Source organism: Mesitornis unicolor, unplaced genomic scaffold (genome assembly GCF_000695765.1).
Source record: "Mesitornis unicolor isolate BGI_N332 unplaced genomic scaffold, ASM69576v1 scaffold26831, whole genome shotgun sequence".
NCBI lineage: Eukaryota > Metazoa > Chordata > Aves > Mesitornithiformes > Mesitornithidae > Mesitornis > Mesitornis unicolor.
Window position 1 is genome coordinate 83,654 of NW_010163550.1, and position 26,652 is coordinate 110,305.

At 41.3% G+C, this 26,652-nt stretch overlaps 1 protein-coding gene across 1 annotated transcript in view; it reads left to right on the forward strand.

Annotated features, from left to right (window-relative positions):
* Positions 1 to 26,091, forward strand: part of GREB1L (growth regulation by estrogen in breast cancer-like) — a gene marked incomplete at its 3' end in the record, with an annotated part of 54,984 nt that extends 28,893 nt beyond the window's left edge. The window contains exons 11-27 of the mRNA XM_010194004.1: positions 490 to 816; positions 1,687 to 1,815; positions 2,411 to 2,545; positions 4,172 to 4,369; positions 6,261 to 6,441; positions 7,921 to 8,113; positions 9,199 to 9,332; positions 11,422 to 11,761; positions 15,789 to 15,904; positions 16,255 to 16,499; positions 17,502 to 18,064; positions 18,554 to 18,656; positions 22,250 to 22,405; positions 22,614 to 22,753; positions 24,526 to 24,687; positions 25,018 to 25,222; positions 25,926 to 26,091. Coding sequence (XP_010192306.1) covers positions 490 to 816; positions 1,687 to 1,815; positions 2,411 to 2,545; positions 4,172 to 4,369; positions 6,261 to 6,441; positions 7,921 to 8,113; positions 9,199 to 9,332; positions 11,422 to 11,761; positions 15,789 to 15,904; positions 16,255 to 16,499; positions 17,502 to 18,064; positions 18,554 to 18,656; positions 22,250 to 22,405; positions 22,614 to 22,753; positions 24,526 to 24,687; positions 25,018 to 25,222; positions 25,926 to 26,091 — 3,493 coding nt within the window. The remainder of the gene's footprint in view (positions 1 to 489; positions 817 to 1,686; positions 1,816 to 2,410; positions 2,546 to 4,171; positions 4,370 to 6,260; positions 6,442 to 7,920; positions 8,114 to 9,198; positions 9,333 to 11,421; positions 11,762 to 15,788; positions 15,905 to 16,254; positions 16,500 to 17,501; positions 18,065 to 18,553; positions 18,657 to 22,249; positions 22,406 to 22,613; positions 22,754 to 24,525; positions 24,688 to 25,017; positions 25,223 to 25,925) is intronic.
* Between the last annotated feature and the right edge of the window lie 561 nt (positions 26,092 to 26,652).

Sequence of the window (26,652 nt, forward strand, 5' to 3'; positions counted from 1 at the left end):
AAAGTCTGGAGAATGTAGATCTAAAGTTGCATATACCTCTTAATGTTAGAAGTTTGAAGATTTGCTAAATCAGTTAAACTAAAGGAAAAGAAAAGGTTAAACATGTTTATTTACATCCATGCTTAGTTTACTAATATACATGATGAGAAAAAGCAAAATGAAGATCACTTGACCGGCTTTGTCATACAGTGTGGCTGCAATTAGACTGTAAAGATAAGCATTTCAGTTTTCTGGTATAAAAACATACGGAGGCTACATGGTTAATCCTTCTGTTCCAGGCAAAAGATGCATATTTGGGAGATGATGGGAGAGAGCAGTTTCTAATATGAAAAAGCAAGGGTAGATATCCACTGAGTAGTGAGTGGGTTTTGTAAATGTAAAAAATATGGTAAAACAGCTTGTCAGATCAAGACAGGCATGTGGTTATTCCTAGTTCAAAAACATTTTGATATGAGATACAGTTCTTGTGTTTGTTTGTTTGCCATGTAGGTCCTGACCAGGTACCACTGAGGGAAGAATTTGAGCAGATCATGTTGAAAGCTATGCAGGAGTTCACTCTGCGAGAGCGATCCTTGCAGATGAGTGCGCAGTGCATCTCTGTGTCACCAGGGCAGCTCCCTTGGCTTGCCAGGTTAATCGCCAGCGTGTCCCGGGACCTCGTGCATGTGGTTGTTACCCAGAACTCGCTGGCAGAGGGCATCTCGGAGACCTTGAGGTCTCTCAATGAAATGAAACATCAGCAAAAGCTACCGGATTATGTTGTGGCCATTTGTGCATCAAAGATAAGAGGAAATGAATTCTGCGTAGTGGTCCTAGGTGAGTTTATTTGCAGTATGCTTCAAGTACCAATGCAGTTTTGCTGAATTAATTTTTCTCAAGTCATTGTTCCAGTTTTCAAATCTCTTTTGTTCTTTTTGTTCTCTTTTGTACTGTTACACTGCAATGTCACAGTTTACTATTCCTCCATCAAGACTTGGAGCACTAATGTCCATGAGGAGCTAGAGAATTGGCTGTAGTCTGGTCATTACTGCTCCTTGAGAGGCCTGAAACTTTCCTCGATGTGTGATTACCTTAGGAAGTATCTTGAAGTGACTCACTGACAACATAGTTTCTTTCTTTGTTTTGTGCAACAGCTGTGCTGTTTCACATGGCAATATTGGACTGACCAAAGTCTTCTGTAGACCACTGTAAAACAGAACATGCTTTTTATCCTTTTTACCATGTTGATTTTCAAGTTCTGCATTAGTGATTGCCTGTGAGGTTTGTGTGTGCATGAGTGTGTCTGGATGAAAGTGAATTTTGATGAGTCATCTTTCTTTTGTAGGCAGATAAATCAGTAATGTCAGCTTTTTACTTTTTCTCACACTAGGCATAATTACTTTTTCATATTTAACCAGAATCCTCCATTCCATCTAAGGTGCAAATACTTATTTTGCATATCATTTGTCATCTACATGTGCAAAACTATGGGCAACAGCTTGCAAAGGATGTGCTAAAGTGATATAACTAATTCTTCCATCACTAGTAAATAGACTGGAGACTCCTCTCCCAGTCTATTGGGTAAAAGTAGTGGAGATCCATGTCTGAAGATCAGCTTGCCTCACACCTCTTGGATTAAAAGGTTGTGTTGCTAGTGCATTGTATTAAAGATTAATCTCTATTCCCCCCCACCCCCTTCTTTTGCAGGTCAATATCAATCTAGGGCACTTGCAGAAAGCATGCTGACCACCAGTGAATTTTTAAAAGAGATCAGTTACGAGCTCATCACCGGGAAAGTTAGTTTTCTGGCATCGCATTTCAAAAATACATCTTTAGGTGAGTGATCCTAAGAAACCGAGGTTCTAGCCAAGACAGTAATTTCCTTAGAGCTGATGTGTCTCCTGTTCAGCTGTTAAAGTGCATGTGACTACAGCTCTGCTGTCTACACCGAGAGGTTTTCTTTCCTTCTCTCTGTTCATTGTGTGTAAAGAGGTGCTCATCTCCTTCACCCATGCAGCGTAAGTTACTCACCCTGTGACAAAACATCTTTAACACTGTTTATACTGCTGAATGCGACAGCAGGGCACCCAGAAATGCATGAGTCTTTTCTTGTCGGTGCTTTTAGCGCAGGTTTTAGAGGTTGTTTTATAGTGTGTGTTTCTTTGTAATCATCAGGTGTCACTGCTAGCTGTAAAGGCATGGAGATGAAATTATTCAGCTGTCGTTTCTTATTTTTTGGAGTTCATTCAGCTGGCAAATCAGTAAATAAAAGAGAAAAATATTCTTCCTCCCTCTCTTCCCTGTATTTCCAGTCCCCTGCCCCTTCTCAGGTTAAACATCAGCTATGGGAGATACATGTGTGTATGTAGTGTTCTGCATCATTTGTCTGAAATGGCTGCCAGATAATTTGGTGTTGCTAACTCTTATCTAGGTGATGATTTGGACAAGCTGCTGGAGAAGATGCTGCAGCAACGAGGAGAAAGTGTCATTATTCCTTTTAATGGAGATGTTAGTGAGTGTGTGTCGTCTCAGGAGGCAATTGCCATGGTTTCTACACAAGAACCAGGTAATTTTTTTTAATCTGCAAGATATGAAATAAGTGAGTAGTTTCTTAAAAGTCAAAATGCGTGTGCCTCAGAAAAGTCTGAGGGCAGCTGCACTAAGTGTGCCAACCTTCAAATATGAACACTGCCAGCTGAACGTAGCAGTACAGCAGTCTCTCAGATGGAAAATCTCTGTAGCCACCTTCAGCAACTCTTTTTGCCCTATGTTTTATAATTCCTAAGATAAGATATATGGTTTTCTGTTCTGCACTAGGCAGAGCAGAGAAGGTGTTCCTTTGCAACATTGGCAGTGTGGACTCATCTCACCCTTTTGCACCTGGAAAAGGAATATAAACTTAACTCTCTGCTTAAGGCAGAGAGGACCCTTCTGATCTCCCCAGGTGTCCTCCTGTTTCTTAACTTCTGATACTCCTTACTTTCCACATATAAAATAGTCATAATATGTAGTACAGACTTGTGCACTGAGGCTTAAACTTTTAGGGAAAGCACTTTAGGATCTTGGACTTAAAGTGCTAGGCAAGTATGATCTATAATTTTCTTATTTGAGATGTATCATATTCAGCATATTGTGATGAGATAATTAGGTGCAAAAGGTGAGGTAGGATTGCCTTTCTAAAAATGCTAATTATAATTTTCCTATTTTAGAATTCTTTCCTTATTCAGAGTTTTAACTGTACTTTCGTTTTCATATGACAATAATGGTAAAAGATGCACTGAGCTGCTGTGAACACTGTGAACTCTTTTATGTGTGGTATCAAAGCAAATTCAACCTCTGAGATAGCTTTTTCCCTGTGAAAGAAAAGGATGTTCTTGACTCTCATTAGTTAGCTTAAATTAATCAGCTCGGTGTTAGATCTGAATGAAAGCAAGGTGGTTTCTATTCTCCACATGGATCAGAAGATCCAATTAGAAAGGCTGCCAGGTGCTTTGTTCTGGCACCCCTAGAAGGTCAAGTCTTGAGCTTCCTCACAGGATTAATTTGAAGGGAGAATGATGTACATCATGCTTCTTGTAGTAATGATGTACAGCAGTGCTTTTTAAAACTTTCATGTTTTCTCAAATGATTTTTCTGAGCTAGTTTTGTCTTTCAAATATGGCTGTACAATGATTGCAGCTACTGGAAACCTACCTGAATTAAAAAAAGGAGGGGTAAGTCTCCTAGGCAGTGAGAGGGACCTTTCTCCCAAAGTAGGTCTACTGAAATGAACACTGAGGTTTGAGCTGGAGATAGGCACACACACACACAAACACATGTGTCTATATAAAAATAACACACCAGGTTTTTACAACTTCCAATTTTCATGTAAATTGCAAGATTTTATAAAGTGGCTTATAAAGCAGCAGCGGGTTGCACAGTTAAAAATCCCTAAAATACTTAGGGCATTTAAAAAATGAGCAGTGCTGTACTTGAGGTCATCTGATATGTTATCGCACTTTGATCCAAAAAAGAAAGTTGACATTTGTGGTCTGGACCCAGCTCTCCAGAGTGTTGATATTTATTCTGGTGAGTGACTTTTTTTCTGATAATAGAGGGTGTGCTGTTTGGAGGGTCTTGTTTTATTGGGGGGGTGGGAAAGTAAACATGTTTCTTGTTGTTTTGTTTTCTTTTTCAAACAAACACACTCTAGATTTGGATGTTGATACCTTCCAAATTTACCAGCCACAGCTTACAGTTGCCAGAAAGCTCTTGTCCCAGGTTTGTGCTATAGCAGACAGTGGCAATCAGAGCCTGGATCTGGGCCACTTCAGCAAAGTAGACTTCATCGTTATAGTCCCCCGGTCGGAAGTCCTGGTGCAGCAGACCCTGCAACGGATTCGACAATCAGGTAAAACAGAGGGGAGAGAAAAGAGACTGTTAAACCAAGGTATCTGATGTTATTAAGTCATAGCTGGTATAAATGAAGAAGTAAGTTGCTCCAGCATGTATTTTCCATGTCAAAGATTAGCTCCATTAATTGGTATCATTGATGAATTCTAAATTCAGCCCAAGCTGTACCATGCAAGTGTCAAAATATTCAATAGTGTCAATATTCATGCAGTTCCGAGGAATGTGTGACCTGGAGAAGCATTTGTCTGTCAAAAGAGGGAGGGGATCAGCAAATGCAACCATTCAGATCTTTTATCCCATGGAGCTCTTAGTGCCAGTTGTTCTGGGTACACATTTGTGCATATGCTGTCATCTGTATCAGCACAGACGTATGTGCAGGAAGCTCTCTCTTAGGTAGATAAATGCCTGAGTAATCCATGCACATCGGCACCCAGTAACTACCGTACTGGTTTGGATGGTGAGTTTCTTGTCTGGGGTTCTGTGTCTGACCATGGCTGGTACCAAACTCTTCAAGAGGAACAAGAAAGCCTCAGTTGGATGGGTTATGGAATATGTCCCCCTTGAGAATGGCCTCTGTTACCCACTCTGTTAGTGACTGACGTGTGTCCAGAAAAGCAGTAGAATTTCTCCATTGAGAAAATTACTGTCTAATAGAACTAAGAACTGTCTGTGTAAATGTTTGGTCCTTTTTACCTCTTGATCTCAATATCTGGGAGTAATGATGTCCTTAGGATAGTTGTGTGTTTAGGATTTATTTTTTATCAGCTGAACATTTTTTTTTCCTGCCTTCAGCTTCATACAGTAATACCTTGCATTTGCATTTGAAAAATGTGAATATAAGCTTCTGGTCTAATCTGTCCATGAGTGGGTTTGGGTAACTGCTGACTTGTTTTCTACTGTGAACTAAACAGTCCCACACTTTTTGATTATGCAGATGTGCCTTGGTATTGCTCAGTATTGTGGTCCATCTCTGTCTTTTTTTTTCTTCTTTGTATTATTTTACTAGTCAAATGAAAATAATTAAATAGATTACTTAAGGGACAGGTTTCTTTTCCTTTCTAACGTAACCTTTTGGGGTTTTTTGTTCCATTTCTTGTTTCTTCAGGCATTGTATTTACTGAATTTGCTGCTGGAACTAAACCAGTGGTTTTCTGATAGCTCTTAACAGGTTTTCACATTTATTTTATTTTTTTTTTAAATAAATGGGTTTTACTTTACTTTTTAAAATATTTTTTTAATCATTAAGACACTGGCAAATACATAGTTGACCCACATTTCGCAGTAGCTTCACATTTCACAGTAGCTTGTTGCTACTTTAATTCAAGACGTGTTCAAAGCCATATACTGCGATAGCCATCATGCCAGCTTTGTGAATCTGGTGGCAATCTATCATTACAAAGACTGCTAGAAAGTAGTTATATTGACACAAATGTTGAAGCAGGACGTAAAAAAAATCATATTAGTGAGAGTCCATTTTGTATAAATTTATGATTTTTGTAAAGGAAAGGTCAAGATAACTTTTCCTGACTTGAGCAGGATTACTGTATTAGCTAAGTGTGGGCAAGTTTGGCCTAGAGTCATGGAGCCTAGCCAACTGAGTGCTACTCTGGCAATTTTTGTGGAGGTCTGATTTTTATTTTTTTCCTTTTTGGAAATGTGAGAAGTCTTTGAAAGGTCTTCAGGAACTTTTTGGAGGAAATCCAGAAGCCAAGAAGCACATTTTGGTCCCAGTTGTTAGAGAAAATGCATTTGAATAATCATCTTCTTACTAGGGCGTATCAGTGATTTGGCTAAGTGCTGATATTGCTGGACAAGTGGCAACCTGCCATTGACGTTTCATTTTTGGATGCACTCAAAGGAAAAGATTTTTGTTGTATCCTTCCTGACAGGTGTCCTTGTGGACTTGGGCCTGGAAGACAATGGAACGGCGTATCAGAGAGCTGAGAAATACGTGGTTCGCCTCGACAATGAGATCCAAACCAAATTTGAAGTTTTCATGAGACGTGTAAAGCAGAATCCCTATACGCTGTTTGTGCTGGTTCATGACAATGCCCACGTGGATTTAACAAGGTACCTGCTTCAATCTACCAAAGAAAAAACATGAGATACAGGTTGCCCAGCGAAGTTGTGGATGCCCCCTCCCTGGAAGTGTTCAAGGCCAGGTTGGATGGGGCTTTGGGCAACCTGGTCTGGTGGGAGGTGTCCCTGCCCATGGCAGAGGAGTTGGACTGGATGAGCTTTAAGGTCCCTTCCAACCCAAACCATTCTATGATTATATGATCTTTCAGATGGATTTTCCAAATTACTTAACCATCTTAGAGACCCAATGTTTTCTCAAGGCCTAAGGCATTTTGTGCTTCAAAACCAGAAATTAGCTTTTTTTGCTTGCCCATAATATTTATTAACTAATTCTGATTCAGTTGAACATAGGTGAGACTAGTTTCAGGTTTTTGGATCCCTAACAAGACTGTTTGTAGCGGTAAGTGCTGTAGTATTGAAGTCCAGGAAAAAGGGTTGAATTTTGCAACTTACTTTGTTGTTGAAGTCTTTTTTCCTATTCCCCTACCTTTTCTCAACTCAACCCAAAATCCCTCTCACATCCATAATCCACTCGTGTTTTAATTCATGTTTTTACCCTTGATGATAGTGTTGCTTTTAATATAGGAAGGTTTACAGACATTTAACACTTTGCATAATCTGGAAAATGCCCTAGCTATTGTAAGAAAAGGATTTAAAAAACCAGCTGTGTTGAATTTGGTCAGTGTTGGATCTGAACAGAACACATACAAGTGTGCAGAAACATTTTTTCACACTGAATCACAACTTTACTACGGAAAAAAGAAGTAAAGCTACTTATTCTGCTCTTGTTCCATGAGTAAACTGAGGAGAATAATCTCAGTGTGATTTAGATGTGGTGTATAAGGCTGTGGGATTTATTTGAATATCAGAGTTATAATAAACAAAATACTGTCCTTGAAGGACAGCTGAAAATAGATAAAAGCAACATTATTCCTACCTTATCCCCTCATCACATTTTTGTTACTCTCTTTGCTGTACACTGAATTTGCAACTCCTGAATATCCTGGAGGCAAAGGTAATTCCAGGAGCTGGAAATCAGGACATCAGGAGACTATTTGATTCCCCAGTCTTTTAGGAGAATGTTTCAGGCTGGAAAATCCATTGGATTTTGTAAAACTGTTACTATATCCTGACCCCACAGCTCATGGAAAAGTGTTTCTCAGTGAGAGATTTCATTAGCTTTGGCTTATTTTTGGTTGCCTCCATCTGATGCTCTTTCAAATCGACACACTAATTCACCTTGTCACTGTCAGCAGATTTTGGTCCTTTATTTAGTTTTGTTCCCATGGTGCCTGAGTCTACCCACAGAGAACACTCAAATAATTTTGACACCTTTCACCCTTCCAAAGAGGTTTTCGAGATGTGATTCTTAGTGCCATGGTCACTTGGAGATTTTTTCTGCAGAAAGAGAGTAATTCAGTGAATCTCAGGATGTCAGTAAGGCAATTCTTTGCATTCTTATTTCTGCAGTGCCATTTCAAGTTCCCTGTCACATGGTGAGCCTAGTCATGGTCTGGCTGATAGAGTTATTAATTGCAGGGAGGTCCTTGAAGCATTCAACCTCCTTGTTCTTCAGGTCAGCTCTTTTCCTTATGCCTTGCAAACGCAGCAGTCCAGGATCAGCTCTAGCAATGAGGTACATTGGATACAATTTGACACTGCGGTAAGTGTTTAATTGTTAATTTTATGTATGCTGGAACTAATAAAAGTTGTGTGCTAGATTAACAAGTTATGATGTAGCAGGTACCATCAGTGTGCAGAGAAGAATGTCTGTTTGACCTTCTGCACCATTAGCTTTTCGCACCATTTCAGCCAGCTGATTCTGAGGACGTTTTGGCTAAAACTGCTTTAAAAATAACCTGTTCTCCTTTTCCTTGTTTGGATTATTTCTATAAACTTTACTGTGTTGAGTGGACCATTGGTTTCTGTAAATTGTTAGTTCAAGTTAAACAACAAGAATAGTGGAAATAAGGGAATGAATGAATATTCAAAGTTGGTTTTTTTTGGTTGATTTAAATATAAGCCATTGTGATGACCTTCTGTAAAATGGTCTAGTCAATTTTTCATTTCCCAAAAGAAAAAAGAATCAAGAACTTTTGGCCTTATGATTAAAGAAATAACCCACAAAAAAACAGAAGGCTGTTTGTATGTAATTGATAAAGTACGTTTCTAGTGATTGCTGGTGATGAAAATGTACTGGAGACCATGCTGTGCTTCCAGCGAAAACCTCATGAAATTTGAGGCAGCAAATATTCTGCCTTTCTGATTACTGTCTGAAGACTTACATTCCAGCAAAGGAATAATCAGTCTCTGACTGCCATTAGAGATATGTAGAACCTGGCAGTCAAGAAGAATTTTGGAAATTAATAATCCTTCTGTGTTTAGGTTCTGCTTTAAATAGAAATCAGATAACAGTTGTCAGTAGGTACAAAGCTAGAGACAGGGAGTCAGAAAATAATTAGCAGGATTCTAGAGCGCCCCTGCAATCACAGGGAGGAGATATATTGAAAAATTTGCAAGGACCTACACCAGTCTTCCCTAGCTGTAGACACATAGCAAGTTAAGTAAAAAATGATTTACAATTTGCTATATTCTTTGAAACAAACAAATAGTGTCACTGAGGGAGAATGAATGAAAAGAAAGGCTACTTTGCTTTGGAAATTACTTTCCATTTATTTTTTAAATTACAAAAAAAAATGCAATTGGTTCCAGTTTTCCTTATGTTTTTGCTATCTCTGTATGGGACAGGATGATGCAGCAAGTGAAGACAAGCTGTACTTTGGTTTGAATGAATACAGCAAATCCCTCCAATGGGGAGTCACAAGTCCCCTTTTGAGATGTGATGAAACCTTTGAAAAAATGGTCAACACGCTTTTAGAAAGGTAAATAGTAACATGGGAGCTTGGGATTCTGCTTAGCTGGGGTCTTAAGGATACAGCTGTATTTATGAACCCCATCACAGGGGTATGAAGACATGATGACCTTTGATGTTGATCTCAGAAGCTGTGAAGTATGTGCAAGTTTTATTTTTGCAACAAATTTCGTGCTGTTGAAGGAGGAGGGGATGACCTTCATTTGTTCATAGAAGAGATTAGGCCCATTCAGCAGCAGCCCAGGCTCAGCTGTTCTGCCCTCTTCTTTTAACTTAGCCCTCACTAAGCTAAGAAGATACCAGAGGTTTCATACCTCACCACTTCTGGTGCCTCTCTTGTTGAGACTGCCAACAGACTTGGCAGTGGTAGCCCAGGTGAGTGACGTCATTCCAAAAATGTCATTTTTATTATTTCATTAGTTGACTACGGTTTTGATTCCTGCAGCTTAGAGCCCAAAAATGGCTTGTTAGTGCCCTGCAGCTGCCTGAACAAGCTACTTCCATAGCATGCATCTAAGATACCCTTATCAGCAGGACAGACCCCTTATAACAGTTCAAGCTATAGAACAGTTCAAGCTATAGCTTTCACTGTATTTTCATTTTTACTAGAAGAGAATTTTTCTATCTTCAGTGCTAGTTTTTGCCATTTTATTTTGGTCAATGTAATAATGATAATTGAACATGAATAATTAAACACATCATTAATATTCATTACTATCTACAAATATTGTAAGGAATTAATGTGATAAGTAATAATAAGGTCAGTTAATCTTAGTCAGTCAGTTCTTCAAGCTTCTCATAGTCTTTCTGACCAAGTCCAATGGAAGAGATAGTGGTCACTGTTGCTCTCTTTCTGTTTTTAAATGTGGATAGGAAAAAGAATGAAGGAGAATTAATGCATGGGCAAATACTGCCCTGATATGAGGTCAGGGTAAGAGTAGAAATTGATGGGAGGTGAGCCTGTACCTTGGAGCCAGGATGTGCTTCTGTGTCACAGTTGATTGATTTAGCCTCTGCTTTCAAGAAACTGGGTTATTCCATCTGGATGCATGAGTCATACAAGCTTACGAGCCTGAAAATGTTGCAGACATTTTGGTATCATAATAAAGGTTCTATTTGTTTTAATGGCAAAAATTCAGTGGGTACTTTTATGGAAGGTGAAGTAAAAAGTGTTTTAAAAATGTATTGATTTAATGACTAGCTTATGGTATACAGAGCGAGCTATTGTACCTACCAGTTAATGACAGACGCAAAAATTTATTCAAATGGATCCTATATCATCTATTAAATGACTCAAGAAAGATAGCAGAGAAATTTGGAACTTTTAGCTGGTTTAGCCATTTGGATTTCTGTGGCACAAGACTAGCACTCAAGACATAATGGCATAGTTCTTTTCTGTGTTATGGTGGTGAGCAAACTCGTGGAAGAATGTCGAGAAATTGAGTGGTTTTTTTGCTTGAGTAGGTTTTATTTTTTTTTCTTAGCATTTTAGTTTGTGAGTTCATATCTGTTGTCCCTGCATGTAGCTGTAATGAGAGAGAAACATCAGCTGTGAAGTTAAAGGGCAAAATGGAAATTCAGTTTTGGGTCAGAGCCAGCAGTCCCTGTTGGCACCTCTGACTTTCTGATGAAAGGGTGAGCGATGGGGAATTATGAAATACTTCTTCCACAAACCACTTGAAGCAGTGGTGACCCTCCAAGTTCATAGAAGAAAAAACCTTAAGGACAGCAAAGCAATTATTAGCCTGTGCTCTTGGAGTGAACCGGATCTGAGATGATCATTATCTGCATCAAGTTAAAGTTCTGTAGCTGAAATTTTGGCACAACTGAGGCTAAGGGAAGTTTATAGTTCCTGTTATTTGAGCACAGGACTTGGCTCTTCATCTTCTGCATTTGGACCATGTTATATTAATTTACTTAATTAATTTACTTACAGATTTTTTGCAAAATTATTGTCCATGAAAATTGAAGGCTTCATTCTTTGAGCACTACTGAAAAAAAAAAAAGCACCACTTTACCACGCAGTCCTGGGTTTGGGCTGATTTTCAGACATTGCTGTGATTTTGCATGTGCTAACACAGAATTGTATCTCCTCCAAGGTACCCCCGGCTACACAGCATGGTGATTCGCTGCTACCTTCTCATCCAGCAGTACTCCCAAGCCCTGATGGCTCTCACGACCATGGCCTCGCTAAGAGATCACAGCACACCCGAAACACTCAGCATAATGGATGACCTCATCACTTCCCCAGGAAAGGATAAGAATGGCTGTGGCCACATGCTCGTCATTAGGGTACCGTCTGTGCAGCTGGCCATGCTGGCCAAGGAGAGGTTACAAGAAGTAAGAGACAAGTTAGGTCTGCAGTATCGTTTTGAGATCCTCCTGGGGAATCCTGCTTCAGAGCTTACTGTCGCGAAACACTTTGTGACACGGTTGAAGGTCAGCAGAAACTAAGTATTTCTTTGTCTGCCCGTTGTAGTCTTCTGACTGTCGTGCACATTTTGTGTTCATTCCCACATATTTATAGGTTAATTATTCTATAGGAAAAAGGTGCGTGTTCTGTATCTCTCTCCATGGAAGTTTACTGTACTGTTGATGAGCATAAATAATTCAGAAACTTGGAAGAAAATTGAATTGTCACTGGCTCGTGAAGTCAAACACTGGATGTTATCTCAGTTGTTAAAGCTGAATAACAGCATGAGTCAGGTTTCATCTGTGAATCTCAGAAAGCAGAGCTTAGACCTCCTTAGGCAAACTAATTCTTTCCACCAACTTATCTGTCTGTCTAGTGTATCTGTTGTCTGCTCTGTCCATCCATCTTCTGCCCTTCTGATAACTGGTAAAGTATTCTGCTTGTCACAGACTTCTTTTCTTAAACCACTGCATGCTGAAAGCCTCTTCTGCACAGCATACATGCACCAAGCTAAACTTTTGCATGGCTTTATAAGAGCATGGTTCAACTAGCAAAATCCACTTCTTAAATTAACCTCATTACATTAAACAAAGGGAAAAATTGATTTCCTGCCTGAGGTATCAGCCTGAAAGTAATTCTGGTTGTCTGTCCTGATCTCTGCTCTAAGTCATACAGAGAGATTAGTTTTCTGTTTCTACTATGAGTTACACGGTGTGTTCAAAACCACACAGAAAAGGAATTAATTTTGTGAGTTTTTCTTTGCCTACGACCAAAAGCAGATAAAACGCCATTTAAAGAAGCTACCACTTTTGTTTCTCAAACCTTGTCTGCACCAAGAGAGGGAAGAGAGGAAAGTAGTTGTTGTGAAAGAGAAAACAACATCTGAGATAGCAGCTGTGTGCTGCTGGGCTTTTTGGCTAGGCATTCATTCCAACCTTAAATCATTCTGGACTGAGAATCCTGTAAAGGCTTCTTTATGGCCCTTTGCCTCAAAGCATTGCAACCCTTACGCATTGCTGGAGCAGCCTGTGAGACCTTGTGATTCTGCAGATCAGGACTGAGTGTGAGGTGGTTGCAGATGAATGTCCATAGAATCATAGAATTGTTTGGTTGGCAAAGACCTTTAATGTCAAGTACAACCATAACCTAATTCTCCAAATCTGGAGCTAAACCATGTCCCTTAGTACCATGTCAACGTGTCTATTGAACACCTCCAGGGGTGGTGATTCAGCCACCTCCCTGGGAAGCCTATTCCAGTTTTTCATCACCATCTCAGTGAAGCAGTTTCTTCTAGTGGCCAACCTAGACCTCCCCTGGCACAACTTTCAACCATTTCCTCTTAGACTATCACCTGTCACGAGAGAGAAGAGATCTACACCCACCTCACTACAACCTCCTTTCAGGTAGTTGTAGAGGGCAAAAAGGTCTCCCCTCAGCCTCCTCTTCTCCAGGCTAAACAACCCCAGCTCTCTCAGCTGCTCCTTGTAAGTCCCATGCTCCAGACCCTTCACCAGCTTTGTTGTTCTTCTCTGCACCCACTCCAGCACTTCAACGTCTTTCTTATACTGCGGTGCCTAAAGTTGAACACAGTATTTAAGGTGCGGCCTCAGCAGTGCCAAGTACGTTGGGACAATCTCTTCTCTAGTCCTGCTGACTAAACTACTCCTGATGCAGGCCAGGATGCTGTTGGTTTTCTTGGCCATCTGGGCACACTGCTGGCTCATATTCAGCCAGCAGCCTTGTAGCCATTGATCTGGAATAGAGGAATTTGATCAGGTAGAGAATGAAGAAAATTACAAATAATTCTTCTTAGTCATCTCCCTCACACAATAAGATACTTTTTTTTGAGTAAACAAAGCTGTAGGATTCTAGACTTCTTTCTTTCCTTGCAGGTGACTAGAAAAAAACCCACTAAATTCTGACACATGTATATAAAGGGAGAAAGGAGAGGAATTCAGTTGCCCAAAGATAAGCCTGTAGTGTCTTTTTAGGTGGGTTATCCCAGTTGCACTCCAGAATGATGAAGGTCACCTGTGAGTCTTGTGTGGGCCTGCCGCACCTGCTAGTCTGGTGCCTGGTGTAACACAGGGTGTCTGAAATGGCGTGAGTGTATGTTTGGGCAACTGATTCCTATTATAAAATTAATCAGCTATGCTACCATTGAGTCCAGTTTATTGCAAACAATCTTGATTTAGTCCCTGCAGGGAATTGATTGCTGCCTTCTTTCCCTTTTTTTGGGGAGTGGGAGGAGGGGAGAGCGCTATGAGGCTACTGAATGCTTTCTGGTGAGGCTGAGGATCAAAATGAGGGTTTACAGCAATAACAGCTGTTTGTTGCAGGATTGATGAGACTTCATCCTGACCGTTTCCAGGCACAGGGAGGGAAATTTTACAGCTGTTAGTGACTCCACTTGAAAAGTTTGACTTAACTTAGCCTCTTCCAAGAGGGCATTAGCAGTACCTGTGGTGCTGCAGCAGGGCAGGGAGCTTGGGCAGCTGCCTCTGCAGTGCTGGGAGCTGGAGCGTTCCCCTCTGTCTGGCCAGGTCATTCCTCTCCATCAGGCAGGGTTCAAGAGGGATGGCACACCCAGGGGTATGGAATGAAAGAAGAGATGGAAAATAATGTGAATAACTGTTTTGTTTACCAGGCATGTGGTCATAGCATACCCTTAAAGTATAACTAGAATCAAACCTTTTGGGAAGCATTCAGAAGTGAGGAGCCCGGGGGGCTGCAGCTCTCTGCTCCTCCTGAGTGAGGTGGTCAAGAAATATGGCTTCTGTATGCAAGTTTGCAGCTCAGGCACTCAGGCTTCTTTTTAAGTCCTTAGGCTAGCAGAAAGAAAATGAACTTTGTATGTGTCTTCCCCTGTTTCATTTTCTAGCTGTGTGCTTTTGCAGAATCTTCCAAACTTCATGGAAGAGGCAGGGTAACACATAGCCAGACTAACCCTGCTGAGCCATAAAAGAGCTCTCTGCTGCCAAGGCTGCTTTACTGAGCCAGTAGATGTTGTTAGGTGGGGAAATATTTTTTTTTCTCTGAACATGTAACACAGAGAATGCTGAAATCAACAGGGGGAAGAATTGAGGGCTGGGGAAAGAGAATAGAGCCATAACAGAAAAGAGGACTATTACTCCAAATCAGGGCTGGGGAAAAAGAATAGAGCCATAGCAGAAAAGGGGACTATTACTCCAAATCATGCTCTTCCTAAGCCAAGAAGGAAATAATCATAGTTTTTTTCAGTGGAAATTTTCAAAAGGTCACCTGGCACGCTGAGTCACTGATCTGCTAGTGAGTACTACTTTACAATCTCCTACATCTGCCTGAGAAGATTACTCATAAAACATGGCCTTTCTGGGCAAGAGGAAGAGTAAGGAGAGAACACGTCATGGGTACAGGTTGAGACTAGAAGAACCAAGAGGGAATTTGAGATAGGGTTCCTGCGAGGTATGTTTTCCACAAAGCTTGCCTAAGTCTTGTTGCTCTTTCAGGAGAGCCGTGTTTTGTCATCTTGCACATCTTTGCTGAGAAGTTTGAGTGGTTGGGCTTGTCGTCATGACTCAGCAAAGCAGATTCTGGGCCTCAGCTAGATAAGAGTCTTCTCCAGAACTTAGTTTGTCCATTATTCATTAAAAAGAAGGTTTTTGGTTTTTAAAAAGAGGATCATGGGATCATTTTCATACTCCACTTGAAGGTCTGGCTTTAGTTTTACATTAATTTCAAAGAACTTTTATCTGTGCCAGCTTGAAATCGAAAGCATCAACTGCATTTTTCTGACAGACCACACATAATACCACACCATACCCCACCGTATGGTAATACCACCACGTACCACAGGTGTATGTTTCCAGCACTGAGTAACATATGCTCTGCATCCTTTTTCTGTGCATTTAATGATTGGCTAAAAAAATGCATGCCTGTACCTAAGGTCTCCTTCCTGTTGGTTGTTGAGTAAGCAAACTGTATACAAAAAAAACCCAGGAACTGGATGAATAAAACCAGGTGAAGGTTTAGAAGGTATCATTGCAATGTGACTGGAAGTTTCTCTGTTCACAGGCTTGGAGGGGAAACGAGCAGGATGACTGGATCCCCCGCACCTATCAAGATTTGGAAGGTCTACCTTGCATTGTTATTCTTACTGGCAAGGATCCTCTAGGAGAAACTTTCCCCAGGTGCTGTATTTACTCTCGCCATATGGTTGTTCTCTAACATATTTATATAAACTGGGGGATAGATGAGTGGTTTGATACCATCTGGCTATTTTTGCACCAGAAAATGTATTTTAGACTTTATTTTGGAAAGTGCGGTTTGTAAAAAGTAAAACTACTGTACTGTGTGGGTCAGTGAATGTCTGTGCAAAGTACCAAGGAGTGTAACTTACGTGCTGAATATTTTAAAGTTATTTTAAATTTACAGGCTAATAAAATGATTCATGAACATTTAATAAGCAATTAAAGATAGGGAGTATTCTTCAAAGTCAGAGAAAACAGAACTTTCTTTTTTCTTGGGTTGGGTTTTCTAGGTCGTTGAAATACTGTGACCTTCGACTAATTGACTCAAGCTACTTAACTCGGACTGCATTAGAGCAAGAAGTAGGCCTGGCGTGTTGCTACGTCTCAAAGGAGGCAATTCGAGGGCCTATTGTAGCTCTTGACCTTAGTGAGAAAGAGCATGAGAAGGCTAATGGTAGCGAGAATGACTCTGATGAGCTGTTGATAGACTTGGACCGACCCCAGAGTAATAGCAGCGCTGTCACTGGAACCTCAGGTCAGTTATTCTGCTGTTGCTCTGAAAAACAACTCCTTGTTCCTACCTCATTGGACTTTGAATGCAAACATTTGAGATGTTTCATTAAATGTGAGTTCCTTAGCTGTATCCTGCTGTAAGCTGGGCAATGAAATATTAGTAGCAGATTCTTTCCACCATGAGCAGTTTTCCAGTGTACAGCTAAAAGAGGATGGTGTTTCAGTGGGAGGTTGGTATGCCATGGTGAAGGGTCCCTTGTGAGTTTTATTTTTAAACTCGCATTTCACATTTGTTCCAAATTTCCAGGTGGATCCTGGAAAGATCTTAAAAATCAGAGTAGAAATGAATAGTATAAAATTTTAAGAATAGAATAATGTTCTGTAACTGCAGGGGTAGCTATGGCTGAGGAGAGGTGTTATTTGCCTTCTTGCTAAGACCGACAGAATGGCTAGGTCTTGCCCTAAGTCTTCAGGCATCAATGGAGCATCATCTCCCACCAGGCCTTCCCTTCCTTGCATTCCTCAGGCACTTCTGGGTCCTTCCCTTTGTGTTTCCCTATGAGTCAGAGGTGTTAAGCCTTTGCCATACACAAGATCTTCCCTTACACCAACTAAACCTGACTGGTATGAAAGAGGGAACATAATCCAGTTCACATTAAAGTTGCAGTGCTCTGTTCTCTATAGAAAGGAAGGTCAAGTTGATTTAGGCATACAGTGGTGTGTTATACTTGAATTTCAGAAGGTTGTACCATCAAATTCCATATCTTACATGGGAAATGATAGTTAACATACAGAAACTGTGACTGAGATCCTTGTGTTTGGACTCTGAACCCTAGCAGACGGGCCGTTGCCTCTCCAGCAAGAGGGACAGATGGATGTCAATGATTTCTTTTTAAATGGTGAAACACTGACCTAAGCCACAGCAGCATTCATTGAACAGATGTAAGATTGTCCCATAGGTTAAATGAGTTCACTTCATTATGTTGGCCAGTATCTGTTCATTGCCTGCTCTTTGTTTCCACAGGTTCCCTGGCTGACAATGGTGTAAGCTCCTCGAGCGCTGCCGACAAATCTCAGAAGCAAGCACCATTGCTTAACTTCCAGACTGTGGCACACAGCTCCGTGGATGAGGGAACTTACCCCAGTTTCACAGCCGGAGAGACCCTGAAACAAGAGTGCGATTCCCTGGGTAACCAGATGGCGAGCAGCACCACTTCAAAACTATCATCACTGTCTTCGATCTCCCAGACGTTTCGGTGGCCTGCCCATTCGGCCAAAGACAGCAAGGCCCTCCGTGCTGCACTGCCGCGCATCATCATCCTGTCGAAAGCTGCCTACTGTCTCCTGAGCTCGCAGAAAAGTGGGAATTTGCCTTCCTCCTCTTCCCTCCTGCCTCATGCTGACGTGTCTTGGCTGAGCTCTCTGAGGCCCCTGCTTCACAAGGACATGAGCAGTGAAGAGCAGTCTCTCTACTACAGGCAGTGGACGACCGCCCGACAGCACCACGCGGACTTCAGCAACCAGGGTGAGACGTCGGGCTCCAGGAGTTTTCACCCCCGGCGGCTGCTTTTGACAGGACCACCACAAGTAAGAGAACAGTTCCTTCCTCTTGCCTTATCAGCAGGGCGAGAGGACTGATGGTGAGGACTGGAGGTGACGCTGTAAAGGCCCTCTGCAAGGTTGCACGCAGTGATGTAATTCTGGGTCAAAAATCAGTCAAATTTTAAGGTTAAGTCCATGCTGGATGTGGTAAGGAGAGGAAGGGTGATGCTGTATGTCATGTCTTAGCCTAAATGAAATACATGTGGATGGCACTGGGCATAAAATTCCCTTTATCATATCAGTAGTTATCACTGCCGATCCTCCCTGCATACAAAAGTGATACGGGCTGCGTGAGCCAGGTTTTGCTCACAGATCAATTTTGTAATACTGGTCAGCATAATGGGGAATGTTACACCGTGTTATGTGTTCAGGCAGAGCTAGAGTGGGCTCAACCCAAAGGCAGTTATCCAAAACGTATCCATTCCTTCATGTTAGTCTGAGTTGGGATTTGGGTTTTTTCCATCTCTGGCTCAGGTGGGAAAGACTGGCTCGTACTTGCAGTTCCTAAGGATTCTCTTCCGCATGCTGATCCGGTTGCTGGAAGTAGATGTGTACGATGAAGAAGAGATTAATACCAGTAAGTATTTAGTAGTCATTCTTAATATGCATTATAAAGAGCCTCTGTTATGTATTATTCAGCAGTATTAGGCTCACAGAAAGGCTATAAATTACACCTAACGCTTGTCTTGTCCACTAGTGCATAGCTCAACTTACTGTAGGTGTCTGCATATATTTAAATCTAGATGAATAAATCGATAACTTTTATATTCATCTTATCTGAGAACTATTAAGCGTATTTTGTATTGATATATTTGGATAGCACTAACATGAAAGTGAACACAAAACTGTAACTGGGCAACATCTGCCCATGTTGTCTCTCCTTGCTAGTTTTGAAGCACTGGCTGCTTTTAAGCAGACAAGACATTTAAGAACATTTTGTTTCTGGGTAAAACATCCTTATTTTTTATGTTTAAATATCAATTAGATACCAATTTTCAGTAAGACTGTCGTCTGTCTGCAGTTTGCAGATCTTATGCTGAGGAAACAGAGGAGGGTGAGCCTCTCTGGATTTGCACTCATTTGTCAGATCTCATAGATCCATTAAATCCTGTGGCAGGGCTTTGCCTTGAGACACACAAACCCTTTAAAAATGAGCTCTCTTCAGGGTGTTCTTTACGTAACTCTGTGGTTTTGTACTGAAGATAGCTCCATGATGCATAAATCTCATGACCGTTAGTCTGGTGTCCTGAAAATGCAGTTTCTGTCAAACTTTTGAAAAGGTTAATTTGTATTTCTGCTCAGAAAGTGCTCTTAAATGAAAAAAATAAGTATTTTCATTTGATTTAGAACTGTGGGGGCTGTTACTCTCTTATTATTTGAGAGACTTAGGATGAAATATGAAAATGCAAGAGAAGTTCTGCCTCACGCCGTCTGGCCTGTTGTGATCGCAGCATCGTGGCACACCCCTGCCAGGAATGCGTGGAACTCACAGAAGAGCAGTTTGGGTTTGTCTGGGGTTTTTGGCTGTGGCTTTTTTGCTCCCACCACTTCTATTGGAATGCTTTTCCAGAGCCCTAGTGCTCTGATGACTGAGAATATTATCTTATTCTCCAACCTAAAGATGTTCCTGTCCCAATTATAAACATTCCCTTTGGGACCAAAAAAAAAAAGTAAAATTAATTTAAATTAAAGTATTTTTTATCTTCTTTGATGTTTGTTTTTGTGGCATAGTCAGGCAGCAATCTTACCCCCTCTCAGTGTTCATCCAGGTAGCCTGGGTCTTCTTACAGGATCCTCACAAATGATGGGCTCTTCATTCTCCGTCTCAGTTGAGTAGCTCTTGCCTGCACATCTATTTTCAGTTTATCCTTCTGTGACATGGGCAACCAGAACTGGATGTGCTATTCTGCAGGATGCTTAACCAAGCCAGCATACAGCAGCTCCTCTGTTCCCTTGCCCCACTGAAAGCCCCATGATGGGCCCCTATGGCTGTACTGGTCTTTCCTATTCTGCCCTTTCACTGGCACTGATCTGTAGCTTGTTCCCATGGGTTCCTCAGCAACTCAATTATTTCCAGGTGCTCCCAGCCTGCTGCAGAAATGCTTGTCATTAGTCCTTGATTGTAGATGAGACTCCTATTTTTTCTGTTAAATATCATCCAGTTTCTGTTTCAGTTTTTGAGGGCACTGAATTCTTTCTGGATGGTCTTCAATTCCTTCTCCATGTTGACAGTGACTTTTAGTGTGCCACCAGCAAACTTATGCCAATTGTTTTTTTGAGTTGGTGACATCAGTGAAAATATTAAACAAGTATGCCCCTCTACTGATCTTTTAGCTTCACTGGTAGTCTCTGCCTGCCTTAATGCTTATGATGTTACATGCTGCCATCTTCTGTTTAATCAACTTGTTAAATTTACAGACCATTCACTGTCGCTGTTTTCTTCAGCTGTATTAATAACTTGCCATGTAGTGTCATATCAAATACTTTGCTAAGTCCAGAAGGATAAGATGCATTGGGTTTCCTTTGTTCAGAGTAATAGATGTATCATAGCTGCATAAGGAAAGTAACACAAGATTTCTTTAGCCAACCCATGTTGCATTGTATTTGTCATTTTTTATTTGCTTCAACATACTTAATTGTTTTCTTCACCTTCCCCAAGTTTTGAATATTCCCAAGGTCAAAGTAACGGACCCAGAACTCCATAGATGACTGTATCTCTTCCTAGATAGTGATAATACATGTGCTATGGTTGTACTGAAATCAAGCTTCTGCCGGATTTCACATACTTGTTCTTCCAGAAAACTAACATGGAGATTATTCTTTCTGTTTTGAGCATATATCAAACTTTTAGAGCTTTGTTTCCATCTTGGCTTATAGTAAACCTTTTATTCCCTTGAAAACGTAATAATCTAAGTAAAAAGAAAATGAAGAAAAATTATATAGTTGAGGTGCTACAGCAAAGAAAATTGTTACTTGTTTTCATGTACCTTTCTGAGGTCTACCTCAGCTTGACATTTGACAAAGCTTATTTACATCTCACACTTGTTGACATTTAAGACAAAACTTCATTCACTTTTTCCATTCCTCGTGGACTTTGTTTGTTCTTAGCGTCCTTTTTGATGTAGTCCTCCTGAAGCACCTTCCTCGTGGTGTTTTTATTTTGCTTGGTATGCTGGTTACTGGTTGGTTGGCAGCTGTGATTGCAAGGAGTCCAAGTCTCATTCATAGGCAAAGCCCTGGTTTTGTCAGCCCAGCTGCCTCACAGAATGAGTTTTCTCAAGGTTTGTCAATATGGACAAACCCATGTGCCTCATCTGACTGACGGCGTATGTTAATTTGAACGTAACAAGGTGGCAATGAGGTTAATGGTCTCTAAACTGCTGCTGGCTCACATCCTGGGTCAGTCAGGGTAGGGTGAGCATGTGCTTGTCTGCAGACCCAGCCTTTGTTTCATCTGAATTTGCTTTTCTAAAATCAGTAACTGCGTTACACACCTACGTTTGTGTGTTCTTCCATCTCATTTGAAACTGAGTTGACTCATGTTCAAGATGCAGTCCAAGGTTGTTTTCTTTGGCCAGTGCTTTCTGAGGTTCCCATTACTTACACTTGGTTTTCTATTGTAGATTTATCTCTGTTGGAGCAAAGCAAAGAGGTTCCAGTTGATCCTTGCTGGCCACATCTCATCGTCTAACAGGAATGTGTCTTTTGCTGCCTTTATCATGTACCACCAACTACTAGTTCATAAATCTATAGTATCTCTCTTCTTGCTTGCTCATCCTTCTGCCTTTGGATACTGTGCTTCTCATTTACCCAATGCTCCTCATTCCACAGCAGAGAGGCTCGAGACTACACCTGTATCTCCTGCACAGATAGGACCATATGTTTGAGCTTTTTATGCTTAAACCAGAATGAATTGTATCTGAGCAGCGTGATGAGGAACAGAGCAGAAAGATCCCTCCTTCAGCTGCATGCAGTTTCCGAGGAATTGCCATTTCTTTGAAATAATGTGAATTATAATTTCAATGTAGGTAATATTTATGATGTTCAAAGCTGTCTCTCTGTGCATGTGTGCACCTGGGTGAGTTCCTGTGCAATTGTAAATTGGCAAACATCACGTAAAGACCATGCAGAGGATATCTGATACTGCTTACCTGAAGTGTGTTTTTCCAGATCACACAGAAAGCAGTGAAATTACTCAATCTAGCAATGACCACTGGCCGGACATTGAGATCTTCAGCAAAATGTCTTTTGACCTGAGTGTACATGACCCCAAGTACAGAACTATAAGTCCTGTATACACAGAACAGCTCTCAAGAGTGAAACAAGGTAAGTAAAATGTAGATTTATTTTTTAGGAATCTTTGCCTACAAAGCATCAGTCCTTATTGGTTCAGCTGAACACATGAGTTCACAAGAGCCTCCAAAACCATATGGAACAAAACAATTTGTGTATTCTTTACTATTGTTACCAGGATCACAGTCTCTTGGTTTTTAACACTCATAAAATTCCTGTTACTTCTTTTCTTTGTGCGCAGAAGCAAGCAAAGAAACAAAATCAGAGGAACCTAAGAAAAGGGAGACTGTGTCCATGATGTTGACTAAATATGCAGCTTACAACACATTCCATCACTGTGAGCAGTGCCATCAGTATATGGACATCAATCCTGCAGCACAGGTTGGTGTCGAGGCCCAGGGGTAGATGCATCCTCGATTTTTCTGTGGTTTCTCCGGGTGTACAGCTCTGGTCTCAGGAGACTGGAAGGCCTACTTCTTTCTCCCTTGTATGTAACTGTGCGCGCTTCTCAGGAGTAGCTTCCAAGTCACTAGACAAAAATGATCATTTTTAATTGTTTAGTTAAGAAACTTTTCATCTCTAAAACAAGCAGATATGCTTGCAGGAGACTGACAGGTAAAATGATTTCTGGTTAATAGCTCAGCTATCGTTTCTTAACCGCCACTAATAGTTTACTTGGAGGTGTCTTATAGAATCACAGAATCTTTAAGGTTGGAAGAGACCTCTAAGTTCATCAAGTCCGACCATGAACCTAACACCACCATGCCCACTAAACCACCTCCTGAAGTGCCACATCCACACGCTTCTTGAACACCTCCAGGGATGGTGACTCCACCACCTCCCTGGGCAGCCTGTTCCAGTGTTTGACCACTTTTCCAGTAAATAAAGTTTTCCTAATAACCAATCTAAACCTCCCCTGGCACAACTTGAAGTGATTTCCTGTTGTCCTATCACTAGTTACTTGGGAAAGAGACCAACACCCACCTCTCTACAACCTCCTCTTTGATAGTTGTAGAGAGCAATAAGGTCTTCTTATCTCAAGTCATTCTTTCCTTGCTTGCTAATCTTTTCCAGCAGCTTGCTATTAACCAATGCAGCACAGACACACTGACCTGGAAATGTACAGTGTCAGTCACTGTGGAGCAGCATGAGCAGGTCTCATTTAAACCTCGTGCTTCATTAAGCACGTTGACCCAAGCAAATCCTCCCAAAGGACATCTGTTGTTCTGTCCACTCATCTTTGTGCATGTGGCTGAACATAACAACTAGTAATAAATATGTGTCTATTTGTATGTACAAGTGTGTGTATATAATTATGATAATTGAACTTGGGGAAATTACACACCCAAAGGGGAGTCATCAGATAGAAGGCGTTACAAAAGGAGAGAGATTCTTCAATGTTTTAAAAGAACCAAAATAAAGTCCCTTTCGTTTTTCATCTTTACTTAGGCAAATTATTTCAAATCTTCCGTAAAGATTATAGAAAGAGGACTGCTAAGAGGAAGCGATTTGACCTTGTAGCAAGACAGATGCTTCTGTAGGATGAAATCTTATCAGATCTGTAGGCACCTTGTATACACCTGTGCGGTTCAGTGAAGCACTGTGCAAACTTAAGCTTCCCCAAATTCTTCATAGCCTTGTTAACGGCGTGGTCTCCTGTGGTTACTTGACTGCTTGGAAGAGTATTCCCACATGAAAAATGCCATACTAATGCAGCCATGCTGCTCCTGAGGTGTCCAAATGGCAGTGCTGTGGAGGCGCACACCCGTGCTACACTGCCCTCTGAATCTTTAGTGAAAATTTATTTGGACGATTTGTTTCCTGGTACATATGTTTTTCACTTCTCCTTGTCAAGACTGATAAATAATTTCCAGCTTGAACTGACTTCAGAAGAGTCCAGTTGGACCAAAGACCATCACTGGTACAGAAAGCTGATTGTTTTGATAGCAAGGGCAAGTAATGTGCCTAAGCAATGTGGCTTATGGTAGAGGAAAATAAGGCTATGATAGCGATAACTGCAGCTCTGAAAGACAATATTTTGGATGTTCTTCTCTGGCGCCTTCCAGTGTTGTGACTGCAAGAGCAGGTTGCCATGTACTCCTTGGAGGTTACCTGCTTACAGATCTTCCTTCCGCTTTTCTCGTTGTATGCAGATATCTGACTCCACTCTGCACGCATTCACGTTTTCGTCCTCAATGCTAGGAGAAGAGGTTCAACTGCATTTTATAATCCCCAAGTCCAAAGAGAACCATTTTGTCTTCAGCAAGCAGGGGAAGCATCTAGAAAGCATGCGTCTCCCACTCGTTTCTGACAAGGTGCGTGTGCCGCCCTTACCCTTTTGCTGGCCCCATATGCTGAATCCAGTTGACTTGCCAAACATTTGCAAATTAATGGTCCTTGGCTGGGGTTATTTTTTCCTTTTAGCTTTTTTGTTTAAAGTCCTTTGCATAATTCTGACCTGACTGTCCTTAGAACTGGAGATTTTGAGGAAAATCATCCCCTTTTACATTCCTAGTTTTCAGTTTGTATGCATTGCAATGATTGATAATCTTAAAATCCAGTATAAACAATAAATAAAAAAAACCTCATACCAAGAATAACCTGCTTTTTACCTAATGTTGCCAAAATATCTCCTGTTCCAGCAGAATTTGAATGCAGTCAAGAGTCCTATCTTCACTCCATCCAGTGGACGCCATGAACATGGTCTCTTGAACCTCTACCATGCCATGGAAGGCATCAGCCACCTTCACCTCCTCGTAGTCAAGGAGTACGAAATGCCGCTCTACCGTAAATACTGGCCCAACCACATCATGCTGGTCCTGCCAGGAATGTTCAACAACGCTGGCGTCGGTAAGAAACTGCACCAATGCATTGCTGTGGAGACATCAAAATCCACGTTGGACAATGTGGATCATGTTGTTGTAGGAAACGTTGCAGCAGCTCCTCACATTTGTGCTGTGAAAATAGCAGCAAAGACCGTGCAAAATACAGTGATGTGTAAGAACTACTGTTAGGAGCATGGAATATATGTTTCTATTGATTGCTGCCTTCTCAGTTTAAAACCTGATGTTTTATAGGCCCTGTTCACTCATTTTACACAGCCCTGCTGTGACTGTTCATTCCAGACATTTGACACATCATTTTTCAAATTGCAACTTTTGTAGTTAAGCTCAAGCTAAATTTTAACCACAGCTGAACACTAGGGGTTTGAACTTTGGACTTCATTTTCACAAATGCTGCGTTTTTCCTGTAAGAAGTTTTAAGTAGCTTTCCTTTTGGAATCTCGGCCCATTCTTAGTTCAGGTTACTTTATTAATGCCAACAAAATCGTATTCTGCAGTCTCTCAAAAGGTCCAGCCTTCTTGGTATCTGCCTTTTAGATTTACTCACAGTGAAAAGGGGATGTGTTGTTTTCTTTTTAAACTAAGATTTTATAAGCACTAAGTTCATCAAGGATAATGACTGCATGTGTTCATGTAGCCTTTCTCCAGGAAGAGAGAGTGATAAAGTCTAATGAGGATCACTGTATGTCATCTCTATGGTATTTTCTCAGGAGCTGCCAGGTTTCTTATTAAGGAACTTTCCTACCACAATCTCGAACTGGAACGAAACCGCTTGGAGGAGCTGGGAGTCAAACGCCAGTGCGTTTGGCCGTTCATCGTGGTCATGGATGACTCCTGTGTCCTGTGGAACATGCACAGCGCCCACGAGCAGTCGAGGTGAGTGACCCCCCAGTGCTGGGGTCCCTGCACTCATCCAGCACAGACAGGAGCCCACCTGCGACTCAGGCTCATCTGTAGTATCTGATGGGGTATGAAGGACCACACAGCTGGGAAAGTTGGGCAGCTGGAGCTGCTGGTAAGGTACTCAAAATACCGCTGAGCAAAATCAGCTCTTGGCAGTGGTTTTTGTGTAGTAACACCAGGCTGCCTGTCCAAAGGGCCTTACAGAGGTAATTATTCACTCAGTTGTTATTCAGATAGCCCAGGAACTGCACACTTGGACATGAGATATATTGTCTAAAATGGAAAAAATCAATTCTTCCACTCAGAGCAGCAGGAACATGGGGGGTCAGTCTCTTCTCCCTGGTGGCTACTGATAGGACAATGGGAAATGGCCTCAAGTTGTGCCAGGGGAGGTTTAGGTTGGATATCAGGAGGAATTTCGTTACTGAAAGGGTTGTCAAGCACGGGAACAGGCTGCCCAGGGAGGTGGTGGAGTCACCATTCTTGGAGGTGTTTAAAAAATGAGTAGATGTCATGCTTAGGGACATGGTCTAG